The 24,119-nt window shown below is 37.2% G+C and overlaps 2 protein-coding genes and 1 pseudogene across 3 annotated transcripts in view; 2 read left to right on the plus strand and 1 right to left on the minus strand.

Moving 5' to 3' along the window:
• The window catches only part of LOC132827340 (P2X purinoceptor 4-like), a 56,034-nt gene extending 55,097 nt beyond the window's left edge, over nucleotides 1-937 (plus strand). The window contains exons 11-12 of the mRNA XM_060843992.1: nucleotides 105-200; nucleotides 730-937. Coding sequence (XP_060699975.1) covers nucleotides 105-200; nucleotides 730-750 — 117 coding nt within the window. The 3' untranslated portion in view covers nucleotides 751-937. The remainder of the gene's footprint in view (nucleotides 1-104; nucleotides 201-729) is intronic.
• Nucleotides 938-1,768: 831 nt separating this feature from the next.
• LOC132827481 (5S ribosomal RNA) lies at nucleotides 1,769-1,887 on the plus strand (annotated as a pseudogene).
• An 812-nt stretch (nucleotides 1,888-2,699) lies between these two features.
• Nucleotides 2,700-24,119, minus strand: part of LOC132827123 (calcium/calmodulin-dependent protein kinase kinase 2-like) — a 100,436-nt gene continuing 79,016 nt past the window's right edge. For both annotated transcript variants that reach the window (XM_060843625.1, XM_060843626.1), the window contains exon 16: nucleotides 2,700-4,856. In XM_060843625.1, the coding sequence (XP_060699608.1) occupies nucleotides 4,784-4,856 (73 nt within the window). In that variant the 3' untranslated portion in view covers nucleotides 2,700-4,783. The remainder of the gene's footprint in view (nucleotides 4,857-24,119) is intronic.

Below are 24,119 nucleotides of genomic sequence, written 5' to 3' on the forward strand. Positions count from 1 at the left end.
TCTTTCTCATATAAGCCAACATTGACTTAATTACTTAAATTTTAGCCTAACGAACTGCATTGATAAGTACTTTGTTTTATATATAACTAAAATCTTTCCTTTAGGCAACAATCTTGTGTGATATTATTGTCCTGTACCTCTTAAAGAAAAGCAAATATTATAAAGAAAAGAAGTACAAGTATGTTGAAGACTATGAATTGGTAAGGCAACAATAATATTGCTCATTGTGCTAGCTGATGCGATGTTTTTCCATCCTCATGCAGTCTCTCTTTAGCTCTCATTAATTAGCAATAAAATATTATTTTTGTCATAATCAATTCAAATTATTTATCAACTCAAAATGATTAGCATTGACAATAACTAATGTCTATGCTGGATAAAAAGTGTTTATTATCTCTGCATACTTACCTGCAGAATTGATTTTATTTTGTCTAATTAAACAGAAAATACACCACAATAATTGTCGTCTTGCCATAAAATATAAAACTCTAACACTAAGGAATACAAACAATTGAATATTATTGCAGAAAGCAAAGAGAACAATTATTACTTGATACACTATTTAATAAAAATTCTTTTAATTTGCACTGAAAAAAGTCACATTTTAAGCAAAATCTGAGTCAGACATATGATGGAGAATTATTGGGAAAGTATAATATTCCTTAATTACAGTACCAAGATTACATTATTATATTATAATCTAATAATGCCTCTATTTCATGTTAAAAGGGGATTGAATCAGAAGATTAAAGGAGCCATACAGAATTCTGGAAACAAACTGACTTCTATCCTGTGAACTTGAAGTCAAAAGACTGGTTTTCTACCTTGGGCCTTGGCTATCAGGTCCACTTTAAAACTGTAAATAAATATTATTGAGTTTTATCTAAAGAGTTTGATCAACAACTTGAAATTGTTTTAAAAATGATTAAAGACTAAACCTGTTGAATGTAACTTAGTTTTGTTATGATTATTGATGTAATGTGGAATAACGAACTGTCAAAGTAAGAGTTTTACTTGCTGTGACACCCTCAAAGTAATGTTGGATATTAGGGATGGAGTGGTGCTGTGGTAGCACCAAGGAAATTTAAATAGGTCGGGAGGAGGAGAGCAGATGAGTAGAGAATGGGAAAGTGAAAAACTTGGAGATCAGGCCATGGTGTGCTCTCAGGTATCTTCTCTCCAAAGCTGCTCTGGCCTTGCTCCAACGGTTATTTTAATGCAGCCAATTGCATTCAAACAGCAAATGTTAAAATCTGTGGTTCCTTGCCTCATTTAAACTAACTACTTACTCTTTCCTTGTACAACGTTTTCAAAACTCGGAAGCTAATGGGTTTGATTTTGCTTTTTAATACACTAAACCTTTTTTCCCTAATTCGTCTACACAAAACTCTTTTCCAGTTTCTGATTGGATACCAGGTGTACAACTAGAACCATAGAATGGTGACAGCACTAAAAGAGATAATTTAGTCCATGCTGGCTGAACAACAGAAAAGTTTGATGGAGGTAACTATGGAGGGTCAAAAAAGTAGGTATTGTGAGGAAGTATTGTAAAAGCATGCAGATAAGCTAGTAATACCAGTAATCCTCCCAAGTGGTTTGTCAGATACCCAGTTTAATATAAATCTAGGCACAATTTCTGCTTATTAGGCTCCCATTTAGTTATATTCATGGTGTGGAACGTGAGAGGGCTGTAAGGTATCATGCACTACCACTCAATCTTATTTACTAAACTAATTGACACACCTCAACAAGATTTTGTTTCATAATTGCCTGCAGCCATATTAGTCTGAAAACACCTAATCTTGTCTGATCTCGGAAGCTAAGCAGATTCAGGCCTGGTTAGTACTTGGATGGGAGACCGCCTGGGAATACCAGGTGCAGTGGGCTTTTAATGGGCGGCAGTGGTTAGCACTGTTGCCTCACAGCACCAGAGACCCAGGTTCACACTGACTGGAGTTGGCACATTCTCCGTGTCTGCGTGGGTTTCCTCCAGGTACTCCGATTTCCTCCCACAGTCCAAAAATGTGCAGGTTAGGTGAATTGGCCATGCTAAATTGCCCGGAGAGTTAGGTGAAGGGGAAAATGTAGGGAAATGGGCCTGGGTGGGTTCCACTTCGACGGGTCAGTGTGGACTTGTGGGCCGAAAGGCCTGTTTCCACACTGTAAGTAATCTAATCTAATGTAAAATTCAACTTATTAGAAATTTAACTAAGATTATTTTTTAAAATTATAACAACCTTCCCTGCAGATCTTGTATCTCCTTTGGTCAATCTTTAACATTTTCACTTGATCCAACCAGGTTAAAACTGTTTGAACAAGACTGATAAAAAAATGATATTAGGATAATCTTGAAAAATAATTTCCATAGATGGATAAAGATTCAGGGCAGATATAAGGAATCATGACTAATGCTAACGCTCGTGTGGATTGGTAATGATGAAAGAATGGCTTCGGTGATATAGTTTCTATATTAATGAACATACTTGACAGAGGCAAAAACAGAAGTGTTGGAGAAACTCAAGTCTGGCAGCATCTATGGAGAGAAAAAAACAAGTTAATGTTTCAAGACCAGTGACCCTTCATCTGAACTTTATAGAGGATTCTCTAAAAGCCTGTCCTACAAATTTGCAGAGGCTAGTGGTGAGTGTAAATTAGTTTTAAATAAATTGTACCAAATTAAGCATGACCCTAATAGATGCTTTATTGATGAAATCACACAGTTTAATACAGATTACAAAAAGTTTTATGATTGCCTTAACTTCTTTAAATCATAAATTCTCAACACAAATTACTTAACAAGCATTTTTATAAACATCTATTACATTATGTAATCCGTTACACATCTTAACATTTTTCTCAAATGTCACTGTGATCTCCAATAAAAAGTTGACTATTTCAACAGATGCAGTGTTTCCAGCTTCCAAAATAATAGCCGTTTTTCAAGATATTAGATAATATTTGTACTTAATTTACATATTTATTATAAAACATGAAAGCTTTTGGTGAAGAAATACTGGATGAAAGCTCACCATGAAACAGAACAGTGTTTGAGAGACATTTAGGCAGCATCTAAGTTTGCGAGGGTATAACTGATAATTCAGCATAATTACTATTTCCACAGGTACATAAATAATATTTGGCCACTGTATAAAACTTAAGCACAATCACTTTTATTAAATGCACAAATTAAATTTGGCAATTCATTTCGGAAATATTGCAATATAGCATAATTGTAATTTTTAGTTAAACATTGATAAATTATCAGTACAACAAGATTAAAAGGCCACTATGTCCTTCATTTTAAAGTGTGAACATTATCAATTCACAATAATAGTGCCTTGGACACAGTTAAACATACTAAGGCGCTTCACAGGAATAGTCATACATAAACATTCAGCAAAAGATGATTTTAGAATGAATGACTAAAAGCTTGCGAGGAGAGGTAGGTTTTAAGGAGCATCTTAAAGTAGGCAAGATTTTACCCAAAGTAAAGCAGATGGCAATCATGGCTTTTCTACATTACAAATTCATATTTCTCTTTCTTTGATGATGAGATAATTAACAGCATAACGTTTCCATGTAAATGTAATATATACTCCATTAAAATCACATAACTGTTCACAAGAAACCATCACTTGTATTCCTCTACATGCATTTACAAATAAAAACTATTTCCACACAATCTCATGATTCTGTATTATGAAAGCATTTGCCCTTTTCCAAAGCATTCTATTGATTAAATGATGCACGTTGCATATCAGTATATTAGTACCATCTGGATAAAAAAATACTGAGGTTTTGTTTGCACTGTAAATCATATTTTCAAACAACAACTTTTTTGAAAAGGGTTTTGCTTTGGTCATCAAAATCAATATGGGAGACCATACCCATAAAATGGAGGTTTTTTTTTACAGAAACCTTTGCAGCCTTCAATATTTAACCCTGGACAAAACAGTACTATGATAAAATCCTGTACACTGACTAATATACAGTATCAAATGCAGTAAATATGTAATCCAGATCATCTAAAGGTCTAGCATATCTCTGAAGGAAATCTGATTATTTGTGACAATTATGAATATGGATTAGAATATTGAAATGTCACCACTATATTCAGTGCAGTACATTTTACGAAGTATTTTAATGAGTTCATCATCAATATAAACTAACCTCAAATACCATGCAAACTAATGTATGTTAAGGTGAAAGTGTAAGGTACTTCTTTAAAAAATGTAACAGTTCTGCCAAATTGGTATTAACTTGTACATACAGAGTTGAAAAAATTAAATGCAGATCAGAATATTGAGCCAATATTGTAAACATTCTATAATATGCATCTGGTTAATATGGCAAAATCAGTTTTCAAGTACCTACATCTCCTCCATTTTGAGGATAAATTCTGGGTCCCAGAACATCTGAAAGGAACATGCACAACGACCTCAATTAAATACAGCAGAAATATCTTAAGAAAGCAGGTTATTTTGTATAAAGATTTAAAATGTTAAAAACCAGTTGAACAGCTGTACTCATAAACTGACTTTCCATGCCCAATGTTTAAGTTGCGTGTGTGCGAGGCAATGAAACATTTCAAAGCATTTTCATGCAAGACCACAAAAGACATTAAAACTTGTGATTAGACAGCTGTTGATAACTTATACCTTAGGAAGTTCTCTTCTAATGCATTAATCTGGCTTTTGACATATCTGTCATCCTCTGGCAACTGATGCATTCTTGCTGGAGAACCCAAAGAACATGCACAATGTCCTTCAATTACATTTTAACTTCATGACAGAACCTCATCTTCTCCAACTTCTGGCAGATCAGGGCCCTTTAGACTATCCCCACTACCTTGTTTCCTGCCAAAAGAAAATACACACATCAGATCCCAAGTATTAAAAAAACAATGAATGTGAAATCTTTGGCATTTTATTGCTGTTGTGCCCATAATTTTGTACATTTTTGGTTACAATGTAGGAATTCCAATTTGTGAATGGAATTATGTATTCTACATTTATCAGCCCATATTTAAAGCACCCTCAACTCAGGTAAACTGCCAAATACCACCTTAGTCTCTGATCATCATTCTTACTGGAAACATCGGAGACCAATTAATAATTCAGTGTCAATTTTTGCAAAAGTAGCAGTTATTCATGAGTTATGAAAACTGACTGTTCTATTAAATCAGAATGCCACACGCATCCAAATATATACCTGGTTTAGCACTACAAAGTTTCATGCATTCTCACAAACTGTGACTGACATTTATGTAGTGTCTTTAACTGATAAATCATCGCAATTCACTTTATGGGGGCATTATTTGTTAAAATTTGACACCGTACCACATTAAAAAAAAGTAACAGGTGATCAAAAGTTTGTTTAAATTACAAGATTTCAAAGGAGAAGTGATTTCAAGAAATAGAGCAGAAATGGTTAGGAAATTTCAGAGCAGATGACAGACATTATTTGTGGAGTGAAGGGAATCAGGGACTTGGAAGAGGCCAAAATTAAGACTGCAGACTGGATAAGGTTGCAGAGATAGTGAGGAATGAGACCACAGATGGATTTGAACACAAAATGAAGTTTTTTTAAAAATTGAAAGTGTTGCCAGATGAGGATTTGACATGAGTTAGGACACAACAGGAGAACTGTGGATTATTTCAAGTTTATGGAAGGTGATGGGTAGTCCAGAAAAAACACTGGAATCATTGAGTTGGATGCAATAAAGGTATGGATGAGGGTCTCAACATGATGGGTTGAAGGAGAAGTGGAGTCAGATGATGTTTCAGAGTTAAGGCAAGATGGTCTTAGTAATGATAATTGCTTTTGTGATAACCCAGAAACCCTGGAGACATTATATATTTTAAAGTGAAAAGTGATTTCAATTCTATGCAAAAACAAAAATATTCTTTTCCCAAATAATTTAATCTCTCTGCTGTTGTATCAGAAACAATCTGCAAGCCACAAGCATGTGGAGTCATCATAATTATTACAGGTTCATTCTGGGATCAACCCACAGTAGAACTGTAATCACATAGAGTATGGTCTCTGCATTGTGTTCCATGATGATATTTTTCTCAAAGGTAGTCAGTAAATAAAGAAAAAAAGTATTAAAACAAAAAGAGACCTTTTCCACACAATTCACTAAATAAAAATGTCATTTCTAAAGTCTGTTGTTGTATTTTGATTTTGCCAGTTTTACTTTTAACAAATTCCAAATTATTTGCTTCTTTTAAGTTTAAATACTGTATCATCGCTTATCTAAAGAGACTATTTCATCCATATTAATTTAATTCAAATCATAATTAATTACCTTGTTACCATAGCACTTCAACCGTTTTTTTCTCAGTTCATCTATGCAATCTTTTATCGAATATCAACATAGATTTTGCCTCAATGACTAACTATGGAAGTGAATTCCACAACCTCAAAACTGTGTACTTTCCCCTGCCAATTGATCCACAGATCTCGATTTTGCACTGCTGTATTCCTAAAAAGGGGATGGGATGATAGATTTAACAAGGATGTAGGTTTGCTCGCTGAACCGGAAGGTTCATTTCCAGACATTTTGTCACCCAACTAGGTAACATCTTCAGTGGGCTTCAGACGAAGCACTACTAATACTTGCCTTCTATTTAGATGTTTGGGTTACTTTGGGTTGGTGATGTTATTTCCTGTGGTGAAGTCACTTCCTGTTCCTTTTCTCACCCCTTGAGAAAAGGAACCGGGAGTGCACTTCACCACAGGAAATAACATCACTAACCCAAAGAAACCTACACATATAAATAGAAAGCAGGATTTATCAGCAGTGCTTTGCCTGAAGCCCACTGAAGATGTTACCTAGTAGGGTGACAAAATGTCTGGAAAGAATCTTCTAGCTCAGTGAGCAAACCTACAGCCAAAACCTCAACCTGAGCTACAAATCTTCTCAAAACTTGCTAAGATTTAAGACAATTAAAACATCAACTTCATATAAACACTCTGTCACTAATTTTATCCATAAGTGATTTAAAAATTAAAATGTCAATTTTTTTATTGGGCAAATGAAAACTACATGATTGATGTCATAACATTAAAGTAGATTATCCAGAATATACCAAATTGAAGACCATGTTCCTAAATTCTCAGTTGGTTTGCATAAACCATGGCTCAGATCACTCAACATGAGACTGTCAGAGCCACAAATTAGATTTCTATCTTTTTGCACAATTACTATACACTTTTTTAAAAAAAATGGCACATCTTCCTAGATGACAAAACAATTCCCGTTATGTAAACAGAACGCATTTTATATGCAGAAATTGAGTTTGATTACACTTCATGCAATGTGTTTGAGTTTGCCAGTAACTAAACATGGAAATATGGATTTGTAAGTACCTAAGTTTAAAGCTACCTGAAGTATAAATATTACACAGACATTGAGATAATAATATAAAACAAAATGCAACATATATGAGAGTTTTGGAAACTGATGTATAAGTTCTACACCATGTATAAAAACACAGAAAATCAAACATTAAAAATACTTTTTCCACAACAAGTGACAATATTTTAGGCATTCAGCTGATCACTGTAGCTTGACGTTTACCCCTTCTTTATTTCTTTATTCCATTTAGCATTCCCCTTAAAATATTTATGTAGTGAACACTTGTGTTAATTGGAAAGCTAAATATACTGATGTTGACATTATCTTCTTTGGTTGCCAGTTAAAACACCTATGAATGACCATTATTGCTAAATTTTGCGGCTTTCCTTGCAGCACTTGAAGAATGTGAGTGCTGATAAAGGACATTAGGATTTTAGTTTAAGTATCTTTTCCACGTGTACAATTCCTTTCTATATATTAACATTTGTAAAGACCATTAAAATACAGAGGAAAAGTAACCAGATTGGAATATCTCATTAAAGTTCTAAATATCAAACTGAAGGATGACATCATGAACTGGTGCGCCAATTTGCTGTGCCTGGAAAGAAGGAACATTATTTTCAAGCAGTGAGCCCTCATTATCAATTGGATTACAAGGAATTTTTAAGTGGAATTTTGGTCCTTTGCCTATCAAAAGGGAAAGGGGAAAGACAGCAAATGAATCACATCAACTTAGACTTGCACCTCATTACTAATAATGTTGAAAAGGTTGAGAACAAACTCCAAACTCATGAGTTGGTTGTGTACACAGAAAATGGACACTGTTAAAGGACATTTTTAAACTGCACCATATCCAGCATGGACATATAAAAACGTACTTATTACATGACAAAACATTTATTTAACAATATACTTTGTTATAGGTAATGTCATTCAAATATCAGTTACAGAACTTAACTAAAGACTTGTGGACTTGAAAATAAATTTGCAAGAATAGAATGAAACCAATCAAATGAACAACAGAAAAAAAAATCCCACCGAAATAATGAGAAAATAAAATAATCAAATAGAATTGGCAAGGATCCTTGCACATGGCCAAAATACTGAATTTCATCTGGAAATACTGTCAGACATTAAATATATATTAATACTTTGAAGTCAGAGTGGGGTTACAATATCACTGGTTAATTTGGTACAACAGCAGATTTGATTTAAAATAACAATTAAGATACCTCTTTGTAAGAAGTGATTACTGGCAAAGGACAAACTAGTTCATGCAAGCAGTTAGCACCATGCTACCATATTTTTAAAGACTGATTGAGCCACTTGTATGGCTTTCTCAAAGTTCAGTGCATGCTTTATTAAGCACCATGCAGACAAAGACACAGTATATTATTCATCCCTAGGAATTACTGCCATAATTACTAATGTGTGATCCATTCCAATAATGGATAAATACTGCTTCTGGAAACCTCATGCTCCGAGGGAAGTGTAGAACTGGTGGTGGTGTAGGTTGCTTTTGGACAAAAACAATGTTGCTCAGCAGAAATCATCAACAAGCTATACATACTACAGTAATTTTAGTAGAAAATCCTTACAGCTGTATGTACTTCATTTATTTAACAGTTATCTACCATTATTCAGAAAGAAAATAAAGCAACCATGGCAATAAAAATACTATCCTTTGTTTCTCATCTATTACATTACCACATATAGAATAATAGAATAGAAAACCCTACAGTGCATAAAGAGGCTATTTAGCCCATCATATCTGTATTGACCCTCTGAAGAGCATCCCACCCAGACCCAAACTCCCAGTCTGTGTTGCTTACCTTGTGCCAGGTTTAAGGCACTTGGGGTGGGAGATGGAGGGGTTGGATCCATTTATCATCAGGTTCAGCTGGAAGCCTTTGTATGGTTAGAAGCTAAATGAAAAACAGACCTCCAAAATAATAATCTCAGAATTACTACCACAGCCACAGATAAACTGGGACATGGTAAATAAAGTTAAGAGGTTAAATGTGTGGGCTATAGAGTGGTGTGGCAGAAATGGGTTTCAATTCATAAGGTACTGGCATTGGGGTAGAAAAGAGGCTGTTCCATTGGGACAGGCATCACCTGAACTTTCCTGGAACCAATAACCTGGAAAAATGAATAACTACAACTGTAGAGAGGGCTTTAAACTGACTTGGGAATGTATTGGTGGGTGAAGGAGAGATGCATATGCTTACAAAGCAAAAGGATATGGCAGAATTCCAGGACAACTACTCTGATAATAATTCTGCAAGGGACTGAAAGGAAAAGGTTTGTATAAGCTTAAAGAAAATAACAAATAGGGTCAAAAGAGAAAAATATGGTTTAAAAATATGGCTTTTTACTTAAGTGTGTGTAACATTCAGAAAAATAATGGCATAATAACAAGTTAATAGGTACGATCTTATAGCCATATGTTTATAAGACGATCAAAGCTAGAAACCAATGATTAAGGGGTATGAGACTTTTCTAAACGGAAGGCAGAAAGGGAAGGGTGGTGAAGTAACTTTGTTAATGAGATGGAATAAATATGATAGCATGAAATGATCTAAAATTGGATGATACAAAATCCATGCAAGTAAACGTAAGAAATACTAAGGGAAAGAAGACGCTGATGGGAGTAGCCTATAAACTTCTTAACAGTAGTATTCTGCAGGACAAAGAATAAATCAGGTGTGAAGACATGTAAAAAAGGCAGTCCATTAATCATGGGTGATTTAATTTTCATTTACATTGGGAAAATCAAATTGGCAAAGGTAGTCACAATGAGAATTCAAAGCATATTCAAGACAGTTGCTTTCCTAGAACTATTTTTTGCATCCAAACAGGGATCAAGCTAATTTGGATGTGATGATGTGTAAACAGACAGATCTAATAAATTATTTCAAAGTAAAAAGAATCCTCTAGGGAACAGTGATCAGAACATGGTACAACTTAAAATTCAGTTGGTGAGAAACCTGGGTCAGAGTCAACTGCGCCAAACCTACATCAGGGTAATTATATGGAATTAAAGACAGAGTTGGCTGGAGTGGGTTGAGAAAGGAGTTTATCAGAAAAGATGGCTTATGAACATTGGCAAATATTTCAGAAAATATTTAAGTGACTTACAACAAAGATGTAACCCAGTGAGAAAAAAGGTTTCTAGGCAGGGGATAACCTTTACACGGTTAACCAAGGAATTTGAGGGTTGTATAAAGGTAAAATTAAAAAAAAAATAGCAAAACTCTAATAAATCAGAGGATTAGATAAATTTTAAAAGCCAGCGAAAGATGAACAAGACAAGACACAGGATATAATTTTCACAGCAAACTAGCAAGTAATATAAACACAGATGGGAAGAACTTCTAAAGTATGTGAAAAGGAAGAGAGAGACCAACATGAAGCTAGGCCCATTAAAGAATGAGGCTTTGGAAAATAAGAATGGTGAACCAAGAAATGGTGGAGGAGTTGAATAAATACTTTATTTCAATCTTCATGTTGGAGGTCATTAATAGCACACTAAAACTATTAAATATTCAGGGGCATAAGGGGCAAGAGGAGAAGATAAGCACTATCATCAGTGAAAAACTGGAAATTAATGAGGTCAAAAGCTGATATTTCCCCAGGGCCCGATGGGTTGCATCCTAGGATTTTAACAGAGATAGTGAATACATTGTAGCAATTTTTCAGGAATCCTTAGATTTTGGAAAAGTCCCAATCAAAAGGGAGACAAAGGAACAGTAATTATAGGCCAGTTAGCTTAACTTCTAGCATTTTCCCAATGAAAATGTGAAGGGTCAATTATAAAGGGTGTAATAGTAAAGCATCTAGAAATACAAAATACAGGTTGTTCTGCTGTAATGCACATTCGTTAACGCAAATTCACTATAATACAATTGATGAATGGGGAACACGGTTTCTAAAGCACAAAGTTTTGAAGCCTATATTGGTTATAACGCGATCCCAGCCCTCTTAGTTTAAATGGTACTGCTATTATGTGGTTTTCTTATAACACAAGATTGCACGAGAATGGAACTACTGCATTATAGCAACACTGATTGTACAATAAAAATTGTCAACATGGCATCATGAAGGGAAAATTGTGCCTGACAAATTAATTAGAGTTCTTTGAGGTAATACACAGGATAGATAAAGGGAAGGAATACATACAATATATTTGTATTTCCAAAAGGTGCTTGAGAGGATATAGTGCATTTTAGGCTATTTAATAAGATAAAAGGCCTTGACTTTGGAGTTAGTATGAAGGATGCATTTTCAGGATGGCAACCTGTAACTAGAGGATTACCACAGCTATCAGTGCTGGGGTCATAATTACTAACAATCAAAATGAATGAATTGGATGCATAAGTTTGCAGGTGGCACAAAGATAGATGAGAAGCTATGAAATAAAGATGACAGAGTCTACAGAAGCATACAGACAGGTTCAGTTAGTGGACAAAATGTTGGCACTGGGAATAAAATGAGGGAAAATATGAAAAGACTGCAGTAAACTGCAGCAAAGTGGAATTTTGAGATTTTGGATTTCTCATGCATGAATCACAAAAAAACTAGCATACAAGTTCAGCAGATAATAGGGATGGCATGGAGTGGAGCATAAAAACAAGGAAGTCTTTCTAAAACTATACAAGGCACTAGTCAGACCACACCTGGAATACTGTGAACATTTTTGGTCCCCTTATCTACAGAAAGATATACAGATACTGGAGGCAGTCCAGAGAAGGTTCACTGTGTACAGAGAATCTGGAGAAGTTGAGTCGGTTGGGTTTGTACACATTGGAGTTTAGAAGAATGAGAGGTGACCTTATTGAAATATATAAAGGTTCTTAGGGGACTTGACAGGCTGGAAGTGAAGAGGTCACCCACTTAAGACAGATGAAGGGGAATTCTACTCTCAGAGATTAGTGAGTATAATTGCATAGGATTGTTGAGACTGGTCCATTAAGTGTATTCAAAGTTGGGACAAATAAATTTTTAATCAGTAAGGAGATCAAGGAAATGGGGATAAGACAGGGAAGTGGAGTTGAAGATCAGTGGATCAATCATTATCTTACTGAATGGTGGATCAGATTCAAATGAACCAAATGGCCTATTTCTTCTCCCACATCTTATGGTCTTTTGCAGCTCATATTGGAATTGGTCCAGGATAGGAGATGGATTTAGTCCTTATGGTCAGGCCAGACAGATCAGTAAACATGGATCAAGGGAGTAGTTAGAGACAAGTAATATTTTCTTAAATACAAGCCACACTCATCTCATGAATTAATTAAAAGAGAAAGGTCTTAACTAGACGAAGGCTGAAGACCCCAAGTGGGAAGGAGGGACAACCTGTCAGAGCAGAGATTTGTAGTTTAGATTAATGATAAATTAACTTCTGACGACATTTTATTGGATTGAATTGTTTTGTTTTGTTCATTAACTGGATTTGCACACGAACCAATTGGTAATAGTGAAATAGTAATGCTCAGGGACCATTTATAATCTACAAGTGTTGGTAATACAGTCCATGAGGTCAAGCAACTTAGATTCCATTGTAAATTCACATGCATTTCGTACTTACTCAGTTGTCCTTTTCAGATCATTTGACTCAGAAGCTTACAATGGCCCTGTGGGCTCACTGGTGACTAAGTCCTGAATCAGAACACTTGGACCAGAAGTACAAGTTTGTAATTTATGTACAAATTCATGTGAATGTTGATTTAACTTTTGTGTGGTCCAAATGTACTCCATGTGGGAAAGAAAGAAAGTGGGAAAGAAAGATAAAAAGCTTGACTGCACTTACATTAGATATTCATTGTAAATATTGCATACGCTAAAATCTTTAACATAGGCGAAGTAGATATGTGAGTGGTGGATTAACATGTCATCTGCTTATTTTACATGAGCATAGAAGAATGATAGGGGTAAATAAAATACTTCGGATTTTTGAATGCATATCCTTTAATGTCCTGGGTCACACATCATGGCTGAAAACATATCCCAATTAAAGCTTTAGTTACACAAAATAATTTGCAGGCTTATACACAAATATTTTACCTGTGGCTACTATGCAAGTAGCAGTATTTCACATTTCCTGATTTGTTTCTTCTGGAAATTATACAAGAATGACAAGTGTTTGATAACAGGTCCCGCAGTTCAATGAAGAATCTTTAACTACATTTTACACACATCTTTGAAAATGGCATTTATGTCAACTTAATAATCCTGAGTTTTATATTTAGGCAACACTCAGTCAGATCAACAAACTCTGGAATAAACAAGCTTCACTAACAATAAGTCTTTGATCATTTACCACCATCTGAAAAGGAAACTACAGAGGTTTGAAAAATCCACAAAATAACCCTGTACAACTGAATATTATTGCAATTAAGACAAGTTATTTTAAATATATATAAACACTGTAGAAAAGTAGATTAATTATACACAATAATTCCAACTTAATTGTGTTATGGTTGTTCTTGTGAAAGAAAACCCAAAGTTGAATCAAATATCCATGAACCCCAATTAATTTTAACTATGAAACCAATTTTTCTGTACTGGATACCAGTTTTAAAATAGGTACTAATGTAGCTAAACAACAGAAAACTTATTTTAGGTTGAATGTTTTGAAAAAATGATAACATTTTAACATAGACGATTATTAAATAAAATTTTAAGTTGTTTCCAGCACAAACCACAAAATGTGGGTTTCTCTCCACTGATTTATATAATTATTAATTTCTGTTGTCCTTATTAACAGAGCTTAAAACACATGCTGAGAAGGACTAAATATTTGGTCTTAGGAATCAGCAATTATAATGGACAAGCCAATAGACATTAGCGTTAATAGATTCTAACACCAGGACAGTCGAACAGAAATTAAGAGTCAACGTGCAATTTCAGAGTGCTGTAATTAATAGTGAACATGATGACTTAATCAGAAAAGAGTCCAAAAGTCAGATTTATCTTGTTGAGTTAAATTGTCACAATGAGCCTCGGTAGATGTATTTGTATCTTGTTACACAACTCACAATTAAAATTCCCTTCCCTGTGAGTTATGTCAATTTGGGTCATCTGCCTCCAGTCTTGGTGTGCACACAGTTGGTTTGACCATGTCCTTATCTTCACTTTAGACAGAGCCACTACAACTGCAGAGACACCTCCATATTGACGTGTCAAGCTGTTTCCTGAGCCATTGCTCCACCTAACTGGGAAACGGCAACACACAATCATAGGATTCTTAGATGAAACGTAAGTGCACAGGCTCAGTTAGCAACGCAAACTTCTCAGGTAGCATATCTGTGACAAGGATGAGGTAGCAGCTAGAGCAGATGGCAGGTAGCTGGTGGCTGAAAGCGTACACAAGTGTAGAACGAAAAGCATTCGGCTCATGTCAGTAGGAGATCGTGGAGTAAGTATGGGGGGGGGGGGGGGGGGGGGGAGCTGGGGGTTGGGAAACCACTGTAACACAATACTGCATTCATCTCATAGGTATTGCACGTACCAGCAGCTTATGCAGCAAACACACTTCATGTGCTTAAAGAGCAGAGCAATATGTTAAAGGCAAAGGACTAATATGGTTAGTGGGGCAAAAGTAGACTCCAATCAATTAGGGATTACTGCTGCATCCAAGAGCAGGGCTATTTCTCGTACAGGTAGTTGGTCTCAATCATTCAGGTGGTTGATCCGATGGAGGTCCAGAGTTTGGGTCAAGAAAAAGCAGTCCAGTCCTTGTGGGTTGGTGAATTGGGTTATCTAGCATAGCCAGTCCAAGGAAATGGACTATAGTCAGTTGAGACAATCTTGCAAAGTCTAGCCAGTGGATAGGCCATGGTTGCTTGTGAGTGTAGATTCCACTGAATCAATGAGAGGTTTCGGGGCTGTCTGGAGGATCATTGAGACTGTGGGCAGACTAGTCTGGAGATTGGCTTGATGACTGAGGAAAGGGGGACAGCAATAATGGGGAAAACCAAACTAACTGCAGTGAGCAGGTTATCCTTGTACAAGTAACGCCTGGCAGCATTGCCACTAACCCCCCTCCAGACTATGCCGATGGTTGTGAGTAGATTGGTAGGGTAGTAACTAGCCAATTTGTATTTCTTTGAATTTTTTGGGGAAGAGCACAGCATGGAAATTTTCTACATTGTTGGATAGATTCCAGTCCTCCAGCTGTACTTGAACATCTTGACTATTCCTGGAGCACAAGTCTTTTGTACTATCGTTGGAATGTTGTCAAGGTTTATAGCACTTGCTGTATCCACTGCATTCAACATGGGAGTAAATTGAATTGATTTGAGAACAGGATGAATAATCCATTCAAACAATTATGGCTGAGCCTTTCTTTTGAACTAATGTTCTTGAGAATGGGGATACATGTGCGGTCCTCACCTTCTGATAGTTAAAGATTTACAAAGAAGTTGCCAGGGTTTGAGGATTTCGGCTATAGGGAGAGGCTGAGGCTGTTTTTCCTGGAGCGTCGGAGGCTGAGAAGTGACCTTATAGAGGTTTATAAGATCATGAGGGGCACAGATAGGGTAAATAAACAAAGTCTTTTCCCTGGGGTGGGTGTGTCCAGAATTAGAGGCATAGGTTTAGGGTGAGAGGGGAAAGATATAAAAGGGACCGAAGGGGCACCTTTTTCACGCAGAGGATTGTGCGTTTATGGAATGAGCTGCCAGAGGAGTGGTGGAGACTGGTACAATTGCAACATTTAAAAGGCATCTGGTTGGGTATATGAATAGGAAGGGCTTGGAAGGAAATGGGCCAAGTGCTGGTAAAATGGAACTAGATTAGGTTGGGATATCTGGTCAGGATGGATGAGTTAGACCAAAGGATCTGTTTCCGTGCTGTACATTGTTATGACTCTGTAATTGCCCACCAGCATTCATGACTGGACGTGACACAACTTCAGAACTTAGATCTGATCCAGTGGTTATGGAATCATTTAGCCTTGTTTAGTGTCTGCTGCTTCTACTGTTTGGCATTTAAGTAGTCCTGTATTATAATTTCACTCATTTTTAGGTATGCTCCTAACATGGTCTTCTGCACTTTTCAATGATTCAGCGTTGATCCTCTGGTGTGATAGCTATGTTAGAGCAGGGGATATGCTGAGCCATGAGGTTGCAGATTATGGTTGAATAAAATTCTGCCCCTGATAATTCATATGCTCATGGATTCCAAGTTTGAGTTGCTAGATCTATTCTAAAGCAATGAATGGTATGCTCAATATCAAGACAGGACTTCATGTCCATCTCGTGATAGACTGAAGTTCCCCCATCCAGAACACATTCTGTGCCCTTACCACCCTCAGGAACTCCTCCATGTGGTAATAAACACAGAGGAGTACTAATTCATCAGCTGAAGGGAGCTGGTGTTGGTAATCAGCAAGAGGTTTCCTTTCCCATGTTTCAATTGATGCCATTAGATTTAATAGAGTTGAGAGTCCGTCAAAGACTCCCACAGCAACTCCATCCTAACTGTACATCTCTGTGACACCACCTCTAGTAAGTCTGTTTTGCTAGTGTTTCAATCCCAGCTGATGCAACTACTGGACAAAACAGATCTGGCTTGATAAATTTCTTTATTTTCATTTACCAGTACAGTCAAATGAGGCTGCAGTTTCTTTAACAACAGAACTGAAGTGTATTACAAAAACAATAAAACCAACAGAAAACAAAAACAATTTAGACAGAACACAAATATCTTAAAATATACAACATAACAGTTTCATCTTAATTTCTGACACTATTCATTACAAAGACTGTACTCCATATTCCTTAGGGATTGAATTGTTCTGCTTTGTGATTGACCTAAGCAACAAATGCTGACTTTTGTCCTCATCTTTGTTTCAGTGCATTTGCAAATATTGCCCTGGCCCAACATTAGTGCTAAATCAGCTGTGATAGCGAGCACTTCTATTACTTCATATTCCTGAATGTTACTGCTAAAATGGACCTTGTATCAGAAATCAGTCACACCAAGAAGTTCATTCCCTGATGAGAACTACTGAATTATCCTATATCCTGAGAGGGGTCTCTATTTGCCTTCAACCCACATTATCCTTGAAGTACTGCAGAATGCAACAAACCTTCACTCTACCCTTCCAAAGACTCAGCATTTTTTCTTATAAAACTTCCTCCACTGACAGCTGAGAATTGTGATTTGTTCCCAAGGTTGTGCTTTGCAATGTCAGTAATTTGACATTCATTTGTCCATTTCCCACCTTATAGTCTTAACGTTGTGGCATGCCTTTGAAATTGTTAGACATAGGATAGACCTCTCACTCTTGGAGCCAGTAGAACAGGACTGCCATAACTCCCATAATATGCGTGTGTGACATTTACCCATTCGACATCCCAGACCTTGGTGCTTCTGCTACTCATGACCTTAGGCATCCCTGAGATTCATCTGAAGCTCTTCAGCTGCAAATCTGAATTTATGAAATTATGTGATCCCCTGATGGAAGAGGATATCTCCAGTTACATGCTTCGCTGACTTTGAGAGAGATATCACATCAGAAAATTTTAACCAGTCCGTTTGGCACAGTAAAAATACAGCAGACATTAGAACAGGGCATATTTACAAAAATGCACAATGTATAGAATAATTGAATACCCTTATTCCCACCCTCATCTCCTCCTCACACTTCCACTATAATCAAGGTTCAGGTCCAAATTCTACAGCTGCGGTGGAAGAACCTGCGGAATGGGATTGACTATGTGATGACTACAAAGATTTGGGCAGATATCATATAGAGGCTTTCGGCATGGAGGACACTGGCCTGATGAGAGTCTCCTGCACATATATCAGTGCATCTTTCTCAGCTTCAGCTGTTGAAAGCAATGGGATGAGAAGCTGGGGGAGGGACAGGGTACATCTAGAGTATCCTGAAATGGACCTCCTGTCTATTGTTTCTCCTCCTTTGTAGATGCTTGCATGCAACAGATTAGCTCCTTGAGATGGGGCATGTGGAGAGGATTGAAGTGCCTCACCTCCTTTGTTGGTTTGCATTGATGTTGAGTATGCATGGAGCAACAGGATGCAGGTCCAAACATAAATCTGGATATTACTGAGCATACTGTTGGACCTGGGTCTCCCAGGAGGCTGACACCCTAACCACGGCACTTGCATGTGGACCTTTGCAATACTGAAATTGTGAATAAACTCCTCTATTGTTCAATCCAGCCTACCGAGGACCTCTGGCACATCTCCCTGAAGTTCCCTGGTTCTATCAGCAAGTCGAGTATGTCAGCTGTGGTAGAGGACATAGGCACCTGTTCTGCATGCATCTAAACAGGTATCAAATCTAACACTGTTCTCAGAGTGCCCGAGACCTCGAGTATTTCTTTTTCCATCATCCGCAGAGAGATGTAGTGCCCTTGAGTCTACATGAGCCAGTGTACCACCCAAGGCGACTGTGTCTCTGCTGGTGGAGAGTACAAAGTGAAGCCCCTGCTGGTGTATCGATAGAAGTTTCACAGATTGCCTGTTCAGAGGGGATTGGTGACTTGAGGCTGTTGCTGTAGCCTCTTACCTTGTGGTGCCCTGAATACCATCAGTGGCTATAGAAGAGAAGGATTAAATTGGTAAAGTTTATGCAAAACAATGTGCGCACTTTTGAGCTCATCCAAGCAGAGCAGGGCACCATGCTACTTACTATGTTGCTGGCCTGTTGGTGTGTCTGTGTCACTGCAGGAACGATCCCAGTATTCCTCAACCTTTCCTCAAAGGTTGTGAATAGCTTAGTATCTAGCACCTTCTGCTGGACTTGATCTTCTCACCCTGGCTATGGACCAGTTTTTCAATGTGGAGGATGGTTTCTGATGGAAATGGGTACTGGAGTAGTTTGTGAGCACACATAACCATATGAGGTGGCAAGCTCTCCCCAGTGAGCAAGTAAGACCTGCATCAGGCATAAAGCATTAGCAGTTTGAGGGGCTGGATGGGGTGTGAGCCCTTGAACATACTTGTACGTGATGTTGAGGCTTGTAGACTGACTGTATGTCACTACACATACATCTTACAGCATTAGAGCGAATGATGGACCTATAAGCGAGAGGCAGAAGGTGTTACCATTTACCACAGTAGCATCAGGGGATCATGAACTTTTTTTCCCATGCACTTGTCATTCTTTTTCTAAGGACCAGTAGCACTGACCCCACACTGGGATTTCTGTGCAGGCAAGGTAGTTTGATGGGATGGCCTCCTGGTGCCAACCCCTGGGAAGAGGATGTCTTCTCTTTGGGTCACTCCATTCAGTACCTTCTGGATAGAGGCATCAGTAAACCAGGGAGCCCTATGAGCTTTCTTAGCTGGCTTTCAGGGCACAACCACCATAGGGTGAAGAGAAATTTCTGGCTTACAGCATCTGAAGTGGCATCCAACTGGTCTTAAAATATGATGCCAGAACATTTTACCCTGGAAGGTCCTGTCAATGGTGAGAACTTCCAGGTTGTTCACTGCATGATTCTTCAAGTAATTTGTGGAACACTTCACCTGCATACATAATGAGCTGAAAAGTATGTATTCATGCAAGATAACTTGCCCTGAGCACTGGCAGATATGGTGCCATCGAACACTGTACTTTAACTTCAAAATAGAAAATTCTGTTCACAGACTTTATTGGCACAGAATTTATTGATTGTACAAGTTGAACAGTCATCTCTCTCAGTCCCATCCATTCCCCCAAAGACAGATGTTTTGTAATCAGGTTTTACACACCTGAGATAGGTGGGACTTGAACCCAGGTCTTCTCAGCTAGAGGTAGGGACATTACCATTATACAAGATCCCTTCTCCTTGTAGACATAATTAACATCATCTGTTTCCTTTCTAACCCTAATCACTTGCTATATTGGCAGATTGTTATGTTTCTTTAATTTTGTTTTAAGTGCACAAACAAATTAACACAGAGATCTTGTGGCACAGTGGTAGTAGCCCAACCTCCAAACCCTTAAGGTGCAGTTTCAAGCCCCAACCATTCAAAGGTTTGTCATTACATGTCTGATCAGGTTAATTAGAAATATCTATAAGCAATTAATTTTCCATGTTCTTTTAACACAAGACAAGCCTCTTCATGGTTGTCTTAATAGGTTAAGATGAGCATTTCTCTTTGCAAAATAACCTGACAACTGGTGACTTGTATCTCAGTAATCGTTTTCTTCCAAATTTTACTTCACATTAGCGAGGTTAATTTGTAATCTTTTCTCTGTAATACCTTTTGTACAATTAACATTGTCCCAAACAGAATTAATATCCACAAATTCTATGGACAAATGTTTCTCAGACTGCCCCTTATGTAGGATATTGGTCAAAATAATTATGTAGGATATTGGTCAAAATATTTAACAAGCACCCCCCCCACCCCCAATTTTATTGCTTTTATTACTGTAAGTGTTTCTGCAGCGACAGTACTTTTTAACAACCCCTTTTACTTCTTTGGCAAATAGGCAACATTTATTATTCTTTCTCACCAAGAATTAGAATATGCATTTGGCAGGAAGCATTAGTAATTTGACAGGCTGGCCTGGGTGTGAACCCTTCAATAGCCTTGTATGTGATCTTGAGGCTTGCAAGCTGACCATATGCCATTACATCTTACAGCATTAGACCGAGTGATGGCCTTATGAGTGTGAGACAATAAACACAGGTAAATATTGGCTTTTCCTTTTTGGGCCTACTGTTGTACCTGAAGCTGTGACTGTACGATTTAACAGATTTCAAACTTGAGCTTCTTTGGATTTAAAAAATTGCAAGCATTGATTGTCACTGAAGTTGAGCTAAAAGATCTGGTGCATGAAGTCTTTCTGTGGATGTGATTTCCTGGTAAGTGCCATGCTCTTCTGCCTCCCCTTCTGCCAACTTATGCTGCTTTGCAGGTTCTCTTTCACTCATGTTCAATTCCCACAGGAAGCTGTACTCCTCTAGCCAGGTTTGGAAGCATTGGTTTGCAGTATAATATTTTAAAAGATACAAAAATACTGCAAAACTAGCTAGATCAATACCTGCATTGTACTTAATCAAACTTTAACCAAGTATGCAAAACCTTCAAAAATGCATTTCTATGCACAAGCAGCCAGAAGAAATAGTCTAGCAACTAACTTGTAAATACTTAATAAAATCTTTAAATAGTACATGAGGGATTCTTGAAGCCATTTAGCATCATATTCTGCTACATAAGATTATTACAGAGCGTTGTGGAGTTGCAAAATGGTGATGGTGGCTTCAAGTCAGCAAATTTTTACAATTGTGTCGCAAATTAGTACCTTGACCCCAGCAGTTGTTAAGCACTTGCATACAAAATCCAAGATGCTATCCAGCACGATCATTTCAAACCCAATTTTGAGTCCTAGATTACTGCACAAGAATGAGTACCAAATGTCTAATTTTAAACACTCAAACAGTCCAAATATCACATTTCACTTGGAATTTACTGTGCAAATTAATTTGATAAAACTCACTCAACTAATGGACTCAAGTATCAGGCAATCATAATCTCTTGTCTGAGATAGCAGGCTGTGACATCTTGTATATAAGACCACAAAACATAGCAACAGAATTAGGCCATTGAGCCCCTCAGGTCTGCTCTGCCATTTGACAATGGCTGATATGTTTCTCAACCCAATGTCCTGCCTTCTCCCTGTAACCCCTGATCCCTTTATGAATGAATAACCTATCTATCCCTGCCTTAAATACTCTCAATAACTTGGCCTCCACAGCCTTTTGCAGCAATGAAATTAACCACCCTCTCACTGAAGAAATATCTCTTCATCTCAGCTTTAAAGGGTCACTCTGAGGCTGTTCCCTTGGATCCTAATCTCTCCTAGAAGCATCTTTTCCACATCCACTTTATATAGATCTCTCAGTATTCTGCAGGTTTCAGTGAGATCCCCTTCTCATCTTTCTGAACTCCATCAAGTACAGACCTAGACTCCTCAAAACTTCACAAACGACAAATGTTTCATTACGATAATCCTTGTAAATCCCCTCTGAACCCTCTCCATTGTCAGCACATTCTTCCTTAGATACAAGGCCCAGATTGTTCACAATATTCTAAATATGGTCTGACCAGAACCTTATACAGCCTCAGCAGTATATCCCTGGTCTTGTATTCTAGCTCTCTCAAAATCAATACTAATATTGCACTTGCTTCCTACCTGCCAAATGAACCTGCCCGTTAAGAGAATCCAGAATTGGGATTCCTAAGTCTCTTTTTGCTTCAATTACTGAAGCTATTCCTAAATTAGAAAATAATCTCTGTCTCTGCTTTTCCTTCCAAACTGTATAACCTCATCCTCATTGTATTCCATCTGCCACTTCTTTGCCCACTCTCCGAGCCTTTCCAAGTTCTTCTGCACCCTCCCCGGTTCCTCAACACGACCTGTCCCTCCATCTATGTTTTATCTACAAATGTACCTACAATGCCTGCAGTCCCTTCATCCAGATCATTTATGTATAAAGTGAATAGTTATGGCCCCAACCCTGACCGCTATGAAAATCCGTTAGTCACCAGTTCCACCAGGAAAAAAAATCTCTTTATCCCCCTCACTGCCTTCTGCCAGTAAGTCAATCCCCTATCTATGCCTGTATCTTGCCTTTAACACCGTAGGCTCTTATTCAGCAGTTTCCTGTGTGGCTTCTACCCACAGAATAACAGATTTGCTGCACCATGTTACAATGCTGTGGTAGAATTTGAGGGCATGCTTAAGTAGCCTGAAACTGTGTTACAGTTAAACTGCTGCTATTGCTTGCATTACAGTTTATTTATGTGCTTATGATTTGTTACATGCTGCCAAATCTGCCATTATTCGTCATGACAGGAGGTCTGCCAATATTAAAAATCTTCATCTCTGCCACATCTTGTGAATCCAGAACCAATGACAAAAAAAAATTATTCTGTGAGAAAGATTTATGTAAATATAAATATTAGCTTTGGTTCACTGTATTTAAACAAAACTTGTCTTCAAGATGTAACTTCAAACTCTTCCATAATTCCACTTAAGGTGGAACTATCCTTTACACAATTTAATTATAGCAAAGGTAACTTCCAGTATCATGTATTTCTCTATACTTGTATTCTAATCATTCCAACCATTAACAATACCCAGAAATAAATACTAAAATAATAAACATCTTTTCTTAAAATAACCTCATTGAATTGGTAATGAAAATCAAACCGATGAAACATTTGCTGCTTCGCTCTCCAAAAACGGTGCCACACTTGCTGAGAATTTGACATCCACAGCACTGTGTTTTTAATTCCTACCAAACTGATAAGTCATTCATTCATTAAGTTAAAAGTGAATAATTTTACTCAAAATGCATATATATATTAAAATCTACTAATCAAGCACAGTGTGAGGCCATTGTACTTCTCATTTGACTTTAGATTTGCATTTCAGAAACATGTGCCATAACATACTGAAATAAACATAAAACAGTAAAGTATGAAGAACATTTATGGAACTCCTCATTGTTTCCTACAATGTACCAGACAAAATCTGTTACCAAGTTTAAAAACTCCATTTAGTTTCATGCTAAATAGAAATCTACAGGGACTTTAAACTGTAAAGTAAGAAATATCATCAAGGCTATGTTGTTAGGAATAGCAGAATGAATTTCAAAAAATCATAGAACTGTCATAGTGCAGAGGGAGACCATTTGATATTTTCATAAAAAAGTGTTGATTGATAACTTAGGACTTAATTATCCAGAATACACTTCCTGAAGTGTTGAAATTACCAGCGAAG

The sequence above is a fragment of the Hemiscyllium ocellatum genome, chromosome 24 (assembly GCF_020745735.1).
Source record: "Hemiscyllium ocellatum isolate sHemOce1 chromosome 24, sHemOce1.pat.X.cur, whole genome shotgun sequence".
Classification (NCBI taxonomy): domain Eukaryota; kingdom Metazoa; phylum Chordata; class Chondrichthyes; order Orectolobiformes; family Hemiscylliidae; genus Hemiscyllium; species Hemiscyllium ocellatum.